Here is an 11050-nt window from a genome sequence, read left to right on the forward strand (position 1 = left end):
GCCTCAGCCATGCCTAACCCCATCGTCATCTAAATGTGCACCTGTGTGTGAAACACATGTGCAGATGTGTGGAAGCCAAAGGTCAATCTTGGCTGCCCTTCCTCAGCCACTGTCCATCTTCCTTTTGAGATAAGGTCTCATTGGCCTGGGGCTCACCACTGAGCCCAGGCTAGCAGGCCAGTGAGCCCCAGGGATCCGTCGGTGTGAGCCTTCCCAGCACTAGAATGAAAAATGAGCACCTCCATACCACATTTCAGGGGTCAAATTCATGTCTTTGTGCTCACATGGCAGATACTTTACTTAGTCACTGTCCCTTAGAGTAGTTTTTTTTTTCTTTAACATTTATGTATTTGTTAGCTGGGCGGTGGTGGCACACGCCTTTAATCCTAGCACTCGGGAGGCAGAGGCAGGCGGATCTCTGTGAGTTCGAGGCCAGCCTGGGCTACCAAGTGAGTCCCAGGAAAGGCGCAAAGCTACACAGAGAAACCCTGTCTCGAAAAACAAACAAACAAACAAAAAAAATTTATGTATTTGCAAGAGAGAGAGAGAGAGAGAGATAGTCTGTGTGCATGCACACCCGCTTGTGTGTACATGGAGCTGAGAGGACAACTTGCCAAGGTCAGTTCACTTCCCTCCACCACAGGGCTCGGTCCCAGGGATTGAACTCAAACCCTCAGACTCAGCAGCAAGAGCCTTTGCTCCCTGAATGAACCATCTTGCTGGCCGAGTCACCCACCCATCAGTGGCTCCATGGGATGGGAAGAGTTTGTGTTGCTTAAGTTGGTAACTTCAGTCTTTTCACAAAAGTAGGATCGGACTCCAGCTCAGCCAGAGGTCCTGTCTCTGCCCAGTGTGGACCGTTCCAGCCCAAAGCCTTCTCGTCCCTCTCATTGGCTAGTCTCCCCATGGACTCTCAATGCTGGAGACACAGCCTCCCTCACGTCCTCGCCTTCCATCACAAATGACCTTTCAAAATCAGCATCTTCAAAGATGGGGTGCATCAAGCTGGCTTCCTGCCCTAGCAGGAGTGAGGTGGGGGCTTCAGAGGAGCCAGTCTCAGAAGCTACTGATGACAGTCTCCATGGTAACCCATCACTCTGGGGGGAAGGGTGAGGCTACCTTAAGTGTACCCAGTCTGCAGTTCCAGGGCACTGCTGTGGGCAGTGGGTGGGTGGGTGGCAAATCCCATCACACGGGCAGCAGGCCTGGGTGAACTGCCAGTCAGTTGAAAGTCTTCCTCTCAGTGCTACTGGAGCAGCCTGTGGAGACCAAGGCTGGCACGACACACATTCCTTGTTTGAGGGAGATGATAGCTTGCCTGTGTGCCTCCTTTGTCTTCCTCAGACCTCTCCCACTGAGTGTTGAGAAGACAGGCATGTGCCACAGCCCTAGACCTGAGTCTGTTCTTTTCATATAGCCAAGCCTTGGTCAGAGAAAGGAAACCACACTCAAAGCTGTGGGTGGTGCTGAGGGTGGTAGCTAAGAGCACTGAAGTTATAGGTGTTGTTGAGCGTGGTGGTCCCCCATCTGTCATCCTAGCATGGGACGGGGAGGTAGGTCGAGGCAGGAGGACCAGGGCTTCATGGTCATCCTCAGGTGCCTACTGAGTGTGATGTCCACGTGGGTTATATGTGACTGCACTGGCCTCCTAGGCTGGGTGAAGAATATGCACCCAGGATCTGAGTGTTGAGATCCACGCCCTGGGTTATTTATTTAATCAGTTAATTTAGCAGTGCTGTACCTCTGAGCTACATCCCAGGCTGGATAATTCAGAGAACAGAGGCTGACCTGGAAGGGGGTTCTAGATCTCTGTAGACTGCATGGTGGGGGTGTCTTGCTGCTTTGTTGTTGGGTGGGATGAGGAAGGGCAGGAGATGGTTCTGCTGGGGGGCCTTGAGGGGCAGAACTGACATTTTAATAGATGGCCGTGTTCTTCACATCACGGCACTAACTGGGTAGTTTTGTTCTTTGACATTCTTATACCCGCGTGCAGTGCATTCTGGGACTGTATCCCTTACTCATCAATCCCTCTCACAGATTCATGACTTTGGGTTTGGGGTTTTTTGTTGCTTTTGGTTTTTTGAGACAGGGTCTCTCAACATAGCCTAGCTGTCCTAGAACTCACTATGTAGACCAGGCTGGCCTAGAACTCACAGAGATCTGCCTGCCTCAGTTTGCTGAGTGCTGGGATTAAAGGCGTGTGCCATCATACCTGGCTTCTTTTTCTTTCTTTAAAAGATTTACTTATTTATGCATTTTATGTATATGGGTGCATTGTCTGCATGTACGTTTGTATACCAGATCCCATTATAGATGGTTGTGAGCCACCATGTGGTTGCTGGGAATTGAACTCACTTCCTCTGGAAGAGCAGCCAGTACTCTTAACCACTGAGCATCTCTCCAGACCCTGGCTTCTTTTTCTTTATCGTGTGATATGTGAGTAGAGCCCATGTCTATAGTGCCCATGGGGAGTTAAGGACAACTAGCAAGTTGGCTCTCTCCTTCCACCATATGGGTCCCGGGGATTGAACTCAGGTCGTCAGGCTTTGCTGCAAGAGGCCTTCACCCACCGGGCCCTCTCACCCACAGTACACTTATTTTTTAATTACAGACTTTAGAATTAATATTTTGTCCATTGATGATCTGGTTCTGGCTGATGGAGAGAAATCAGATGTGGAACAGAAAGTAAGTATAATGGAGTCATTTTATTTATTTATTTTTTTAATTTTATTTTATTTATTTATTTCTTTTAAAAGATTTATTTATTACATATACAGTGTTCTGCCTGCATGTATCCCTGCAGGCCAGAGGAGGGCACCAGATGTCATTACAGATGGTTGTGAGCCACCATGTGGTTGCTGGGAATTGAACTTGGGACCTCTGGAAGAGCAGTCAGTGCTCTTAACCCCTGAGCCATCTCTCCAGCCCGAGTCATTTTATTGTATTAATTTACTTTTTTAAAATTAAAGACAGGATCTCAGTATGCAGTTCTGATCAGCCCAGAGCTCCCTCTATCAACTGGACTGGCTGCAAACTCACAGAGATCCTCCTGCCTCTGCCTCCCCAGTGCTGGAGTTAAGGCAGTATGCCCCACACATTTACTCATTTGTGCGTGTGTGCGCGCGTGCGTGTGTGCGCGCGCGCGCGCGCGCTCTCTCTCTCTCGCAAGCACTTGTACACCACAGCCCACACAGGGGGCTGAGGATAAAGTTGTTCCTCTCCCTTCACCCTGTGAGTCCTGGGGACAAAACACAGACTTCTAGGGGCATCTCTCACCTGAGCTATGGAAACAGCCCTTGTTGACTTTATTTTGCAGTTTTGGGGACAGAGCCAGGGTGTGGTCTGTGCTGGGCAAATGATCCTGCCTCTGCGCCACACCGGTGCCCCATGAGACATTTAAAGTATATCAGTGTGCAGCTGGAATGTTCTGTGTAGGCGGCGGGGCTCAGCCACAGCAGTCCTGTCCTGTGATGCTGGCAACAGTTAGGGACCTGTTGCTTGAGTTTGGGACAAGAGCATCTGTAGGGGTCGAGGCCAGGGAGACTGGTCAGTGTCTTGCAGGAGTCACCAATCCAAAGAATGGTCTGACTCTCTTGTCAAGAGTTCCACAGTTTAGCCAGTGGGTGGCGGTGGCACATGCCTTTAATCCCAGCACTCAGCAGATCTCTGAGTTTGAGGCCAGCCTGGTCTACATGGTGAGTTCCAGGACAAGCCAGGGCTACACAGAGAAATCTTGTCTTAAAAAAAAAAAAAAAAAAAAAAAGCCGGGCGGTGGTCACACATGCCTTGAATCCCAGCACTTGGGAGGCAGAGCCGGGTGGATCTCTGTGAGTTCGAGGCCAGCCTGGTCTACAAAGTGAGTTCCAGGAAAGGCGCAAAGCTACATAGAGAAACCCTGTCTTGAAAAACCAAAAAAAAACCCAAAAAAAAAAAAAAAAAAAAAAAGAAAGAAAGAGAGAAGGAGACACAAAGTCCTGAAGGGACCCCATGGGTTGGCAAGACTCTTAGCAGGTTTTGGTGCTTGCCTCCAAGCCTGAGTTCATTCTATAGAACTATAGTTCCCACTGACTCCTACCTCTGTCCTCAACGGTTACACATGCTTACATGCACACACACTAAATAACATGCATGCTCTCAAATGTGCACACACAGACTAACGTGTACTCACTTGTATGTACATACTATATTATACATGTGTGCTCACATTTGCACACACTAACACATTCACTCGTATATATACACACACACACACACACACTAAATAAATGTAATATTAATATTTGTAAACAAATTGATCAAGCCAGCAACTTGGGAGGCAGAGGCAGGAGGATCTCTGTGAGTTTGAGGCTAGACTGGTCTACACAGTAAATTCCAAAATAGCTAGGGCTACAAAGAGAGACACTTTTTCAAAAAACAAAAAAGAAATGATCAGAACCTTTTTTTTTCCCCCTGAAACATGGTCTTACTATGTAACCCTTTCTGTCCTGGAACTCGCTCTGTAGACCAGGCTGGCCTCAGACTCACAGAGATCCACCTGCCTCTGCCTCCTGATTGCTGGGATTAAAGGTGTGTACCACCACTGCCTTAAATGGGTATTTTTTTTTTCTTTTTAGTATTTTTGGGATTTTTTAAAATTAGTTTATTTTTTAAATTATACTCATGATATTCATTAATTACACTCATGATATTAATTACATATGTGGTATTCATTGATTACATTCGCAGTATTCATTCAATAATTATATTTATAGTATTAATTACATTAATTGTATTGATTTATTACATTCATGATATTATGTCCTGATACTACTGTCCATTTGTGGGGTTTTTCCATCATACAAAACAGAGATTCTGTACTTAGGAAATCATTGTTCTATTTTTGCAGGAGAAATAATACACAGATAGCTTGAACATAAAAAACATGTTATAATTTAAAAGTCCAGGGTTATTTTAAACAGTAAAATATTTTCTCTGTAAAAAATAGTATAAATGATAACATTTCCCAATAAGCCCTTTTAAGCCAAATGATAGCTGATTAAATGGGTATTTTTATTTTACTTTTTTTTTTTGGTTTTTCGAGACAGGGTTTCTCTGTGCAGCTTTGCGCCTTTCCTGGGACTCACTTGGTAGCTCAGGCTGGCCTTGAACTCACAGAGATCCACCTGCCTTTGCCTCCCGAGTGCTGGGATTAAAGGCGTGCGCCACCACCGCCCGGCTTATTTTACTTTTTAATTATGTGTTTCTGGAAGTACATGCATGTGGGTGCAGTGCCCACACAGGCCAGAAGAGGGCAGGAGATCCCCTGGGAATTGAACTCGGGACCTCTGGAAGAGCAGCCAGTGCTCTTAATCACTGAGTCTTTTCTCCAGTCCCCGCCCCCTTTTTTTTAGTGTGTGTGTGTGTGTGTGTGTGTGTGTACCCATGCACATGTGTGAGTCAAGACCAAGGACAACTTGTGGGAGTCTGCTCTTCACCCTCATGTGGTCCAAGGAATCTCACTCAGGTTGTCAGGCTTGGCATGGACTGCCTTTTCCTGCTCAGCCATCTTTCCAGCCCACAGAGAAATATTTTTAATTCTTTTCTTTCGGGAGGTCAGGAGGACAGGGTCTCACTCTGTAGCCTAGCATGACCTTAGACTAGGCAGTCCTCCTGCTTCTGTGTTCCAAGTGATCAAATTACAAGCACGATATACCACGGCTGATTTTTATTTTTACTTTTGGTTTTCTGACATGACAGGATCTCATGTAGCCCAGGCTGGCCTCCAACTCACTATGTAGCTAAGGCAGGTCTTGAACTCCTGATCCTTCTGCCCCTGCCTCCAAGTGCTGGAATAAAAGGTGTGGATTACTTTGAGTTTCTGAGAGAGGGTCTTGCTATATAGCCCAGGCTAGCCTAGAATTTGCAGTCCCCTCCTGAGTGCTGGGTCACAGATGTATGCTGCTCTGCCTGGCTGAAGGGGCATTATTTCAGCTTTCTAAAATCCCCTCTGGCTCTGCTGCCATTGCTCTTCTTAGGAGGAAGGTTCTGGAAGGGAAGGGATGTCAGGCAGAAGCTCTCCACCCACGTCACCCACTCCACTGGAAGAACAGAGGGCTACCCAGCACGAGAGCTCTGCGTTTCAGGGCACAGGCACCGTGGTTGCAGATGAAGAGGGCGTCAGCACTGAGGTCTCGGAGCACCTGGCCGACAGCTCCACTGAAGCTGTCCCGTCTCACAGTGTGTCCAGCGTGCCGTCCGTGGGGACCCCCACTGCACTCACGGCCAGCCCGGCTTACTCTGAGGATTTTGAGCAGTCCTCTGGTCTCTTGGCCTCAGAGGCATCACTGGACAGGACACAGGACACTTTTTCGCAGTTTTCTTCCAGTAGACGGACAGATCTTCTTCCCAGACAATCCCTATCAAGGACAAAGTGGGGCGAAGGTGTGACCAGAGTCGTGAAGGAGACAGCTGTGCAGACTCTTGATCCTGCCTTTGCCTACCAGTGGAGCAAGGGTGAGCAAGGGCCTGTGGGAACCTGGGCTCCTATCGGGGACTATGGGGGTCCAGCCCTCACTAGTCCCCTCCCAGGGTCCGGGAAGAATCTACAACCAGCTGATAAGTAATCTTTGAAGAAAGGAAATGAATCTATGTACACAAAACTCCTTAGCTCATACACTTTATTATTCTGTCAGTTCTCTCTACAAACTTATACTCTGCTCTCATTTTTAGCTCCTTTCTTACCCAATTTCTCTTTACATATCTGTTGTCCCCTCTAGGTTCTATCTTAATTTCTTCATCTTAGTTCTGCCCCTTCCAGGTTCTCATCTATCTAGTTCTTTCCCCTATCAGCTCCTCTCCCATCTCCTTCTCTCTCATCTGGCTCTTCCTCATCTCGTTCTTCCCCATCTGGTTCTTCCTCATCTTCCATCCCGTTCCTCTAGTCCTCTCTTCTAGCCCTTCAATCTAGTTCTTCCCCATCTCAGTTTGTTCCTCTCAAGTTCTTACTCATCTAGTTCTTCCATTCTCTTTTCTCTTCTCCGTCCTCCAGTGCCCTGGAAGTCCTGGTAAGAAGGGAGGGTCTGAGCTAAATTGTATAAAGCTTAACGTCCACCTCTCCTAGGCATTGTCCCCTTGTGGAATTTACTTTAAGTCAGGTTACTAGCATGTGAACTGTTATTACTGCTAGTCCTTGAAAGTGGCCAGGGGAGATATCTGATTCCAGAGAAAGCCTTTCCTGAGGCTGTTCTCCAAATACCTGGAATGTGTATGTCCAGAGAGTGATCAGTCCACACTGTTAGCCCTTCTTGGGGAAAAGTCAACTGGGAAAACTATGAAGGCACACATGATTTTCATAACAGAAGACAGCTGATATATAACAAGCCAAATAACACCAAAAACTCCTTGGACTTTGGCTTCCTCTGGAGGAATTCCCTGATCCCTCCAGGTAGTGACTTTGCCATAACCAGCTGAGTTCTTATGATGTATTCCTGCAGCCCACAGCAGGCTCTTGTCATTAACCAGCTTTGGGGGGGATCTTGGTGAAAAGTTTCCATACCCTGATATTAAGCCTCTCTGCAAATGCAGTAAATCTAATCAGACCGAATCAAACCAAATTAAGGAAAAGTCCAGGTTTAATGAGTGAAATGCTCCCGGATGATTTTGCAGTCCCCAAAGAGGAGACGGGGAGAAGAGACCGATTCTAGGGGGCAGTTTAAATATCCTGTAGGAGTGGTCTTGAGCATCTCTTGGGGAGGAGCTGCCGTTTGGTGGGTTTTCTGAGATGAGGCAGGGTTTGGAGAGAGAGATGGGGAAGGGAATGCTGAGGTATCTTCCACCTCAGCACTTGGCACCCTGTTTCTTCTTCCCAGGACAAAGGAGTGGCAGCTAGGGTGTTTCTGGTAGCCTCCCAGCTCTGAAACGTATTTCAGAAGTAAGACGAAGGCCTATTCAGACCAGGGGAAGACAGTTAAGTCTGTGGACATTCAGGATGCCACCACTGGGGCAGATTGCTCCTGGTGCCCAGAAGCCTGCTCTGGGGGAGGGGACAGAGGATACCACCCCACCAGCCTGTCTGCAACCCCCTGCACCCAGGTCCTTACCAGGTGCGATCCAGACTGCACAGTTTCCAAGGTCACGTGTCTGACCTTAGTGGCCAGTGTATTCTGAAAGCAGCTCCTATCATCATGCCCACTGGGACTTCCAGATGTTTCTCTCCTTCCCAGCTGTGGTCTCAGGCTCCTCCGTTCTTTCCTGACATTGCTCTAGACCCTTTTCCTAGTCAGCTGCAGGCAGGGTGGCTGTGCTCCTTCCCCTCCGCTGAAGAGGGGCGCACTTCTCACTTGATGGTTTTGAATTTGGAGCCACACTGTATATTAGCCTTGCTTGACCTTGTTGTGGTTGGGGGTCTTCACCTGTTCTTCAGAGAGGAAGGAGCCTCGGTGGCCAGTTGAGGCCACTGGAAGGTGCTAAGCCTCTTCCTTGCTCTGACACAAACACAAACACACACACACACACACACACACACACACACACACACACAAACACGCACAGACACACACACACACATAGGAAAAGTGGACAAAAACAACACAAAACTGTGTACATGTGGTCCTCAATGCTAAGGGGATGAGGCAGGAGGATTTCTGGAGCCCAGAAGCTCAAAGCAAACCCAGGTACTATGGCTTCCAGACCGTTTCCAACCAACCAGTAAGCAGTCCAGAGGAGACAGACGGGCGCCTGCAGCTGGGTTCATTGTCATCCTAGAGCCCTTGTACCACACTCAACAGCTTGTCTTTCTCTTTGTCTTGGGCCAGCTGGCGGTATGGCGGCCATCGGCCCCACCCTCGGAGGCGCCTACGTGGACCCAGCACCCATCGCCAGTCACATTGTCAGTGCGGACGCTATAGAAGGTAACGGACAGCTGGGGCCTCACCCCTTCCCTGCAGTGCCCAGCCATTCCTGAGGCACAGGGCAGTGCTCTCTAGAGTTGCCTATGACTGAGGAGGAGTCCCTGGGAGGGGTGTTGTCAGCAGCCTGAGGGTGGCTGGGACCTTTCCGTCTCTGGTAAAGGGACACCTAGGTTTAACCAAACCCAGGAGTCCAGAAGTAATTCACAGGGACTGGTGGTCAGCTCATCAGGGAAGCCTTGAGTCCATCCCGGCCCTGCCACTACTTTGGCAATACTAAGCCTGTAATCAAAGCTACTTGGGCAGCTGAGGCAGGAGGATCATTTGAATGGAGTTTATTGAAACCCCATCTCTTAAAAACAAACAAACAAACAAAAAACCATCCAAAGAACATTTTGTCTTCGAGGGTGGAACGGGGGTAGGGGGTGGAGGGGTAGGGTTTTAGCACATAGCCCAGGCTGGTTTGGAGCGCGACTCTAGCGCCTCATACTCCTGCTTGGATGACAGACATGTGACACCATGCCCAGCTAAAGAGAAGATTTTTCTTGACCTTTAGTGGAGCTAACGTGTGGTTGTTGTGTGTGTGCTGTGAGGGGCAGATTGGTCAGAAAGCAGCAGGTCTGCCGGAGTCTGGACCCCACGGGGAGGGAGGTGTGGGCTGCACAGGTGGCATCTGCAGGATCCACGTGGCACTGGAGAGCCACTGAGTGACATGGGGTGGTACAGCCCTGACAGCCTACAGCCCTGCGGTGCTGGCGCTGAATGACATGCTGAAGCAGCAGCTGAGCCTGACACAGCAGTTCATCGAGGCCAGTCGCCATCTGCACGTGTCCCTCCTGCAGTCCCTGGACGGGGACTCATTTCACTACCACACCCTGGAGGAAACCAAAGAGGTAACTGTGCGGGGAGTCATGTCAGAGATGACCCGAGGCTAGCGACTGGCCTGGGGGTGCCTGTACTCCCAGGCTGGGGCCCCACAGACACCTCACTCTGGACACCATGTCAGCGACGGGTCCTGTGCCCTTCCAGACCAGACAGGCTGCAGCTGCTTGTCTCTTGGGCTAATCAGGAGAGCACCCTCCCCACTCAGCTTCTTTCTTCCCTTTCTTATTTTAATGGAGACGGTTTCTCTGTGAGCCCTGGCTGTCCTGGAATTCACTCTGTAGACCACCTGCCTCTGCCACCACCACCACTCAGCTGACCCTATTTTTAAGCATGTAAATTGCTGCATATACGTATGAATGTATGTATACCACGTGTGCCTGGTGCCTGAGGATCTCAGAAGGACATCAAATCCCCTGGAACTAGAATTACAGGCAGTTGTGAGCCGCCATTTGGGTGTTGGGAACCAAACCCAGGTCCTTTGCAAAGAGAAGCCAGTGCTCTCAGCCCCCGAGCCATCCGTTTTTTTATTTTTTGATATACAGTCTCACTCTTGTAGCCTAGGCTGGCCTCAGACAAATGGCAAGCCTCCTGCCGCAGCCTCCCTCCAAAGTGCTGAGGGCAGCATACCCACCGTACGTACCCAGCTCGTTTTGTTCAAAGGACAGCTGACGGGAGTCGAGTCTCCTTCCATCCAGTCCTGGGGTTGAGGGCAGATTATCAGGCTTAGCAGCAGGTACTTTGACCCCACTTAGCCACCTTGCAGGTTCCACATACTTTTTGATGGGTCTTGCTTCATAGCCCAGGCTGACCCAGAACTTTACATTCCCTGGTCTCAGCCCCCTAAATGCTAGGATCACAGGTGGGCCAGCACCACACCAGTTCACAATGAGATGTTTGATACAGCATCTCAGCTTCTCGACCCAGCCTGACCATGTCACCCAGAACCCAGTGTGGCTCTTCACTCCAGGACATGTGGAGTGAAGCCCCTCGGGGTCCAGCACCAGTTTGCATCCTGTGTCCTGCAGTACATTAGGTGTCACAGGCCTGCACCCTTGACCATGGAGGCTGCCCTTCAGGAGGTGAAGCAGGAGCTTCGAGTCCCAGCAGGTGAGGCTGAACTCTGTCCACCTCCTTCCTCTGGGGCAGGCGAGGTTGGGGATCCCCAGATAATCAGTAACAACCACACATGGATTCTAAAGCCTCCATCTGCCCAGCCAGCTGCTCTGCAGACACATGGTGAGGACAGCTGAGGACCTGCCACAGGCCACTACAGCAGGATG

At 49.4% G+C, this 11050-nt stretch overlaps 1 protein-coding gene across 1 annotated transcript in view; it reads left to right on the plus strand.

Moving 5' to 3' along the window:
* C17H19orf44 (chromosome 17 C19orf44 homolog) overlaps nt 1–11020 on the plus strand; it is a 15587-nt gene extending 4567 nt beyond the window's left edge. Inside the window, exons 3-8 of the mRNA XM_059244481.1 lie at nt 811–1084; nt 2612–2685; nt 6015–6492; nt 8793–8888; nt 9612–9778; nt 10796–11020. Coding sequence (XP_059100464.1) covers nt 811–1084; nt 2612–2685; nt 6015–6492; nt 8793–8888; nt 9612–9778; nt 10796–11020 — 1314 coding nt within the window. The remainder of the gene's footprint in view (nt 1–810; nt 1085–2611; nt 2686–6014; nt 6493–8792; nt 8889–9611; nt 9779–10795) is intronic.
* The last annotated feature ends 30 nt before the right edge of the window (nt 11021–11050 follow it).

This window comes from Peromyscus eremicus, chromosome 17 (assembly GCF_949786415.1).
Source record: "Peromyscus eremicus chromosome 17, PerEre_H2_v1, whole genome shotgun sequence".
Classification (NCBI taxonomy): domain Eukaryota; kingdom Metazoa; phylum Chordata; class Mammalia; order Rodentia; family Cricetidae; genus Peromyscus; species Peromyscus eremicus.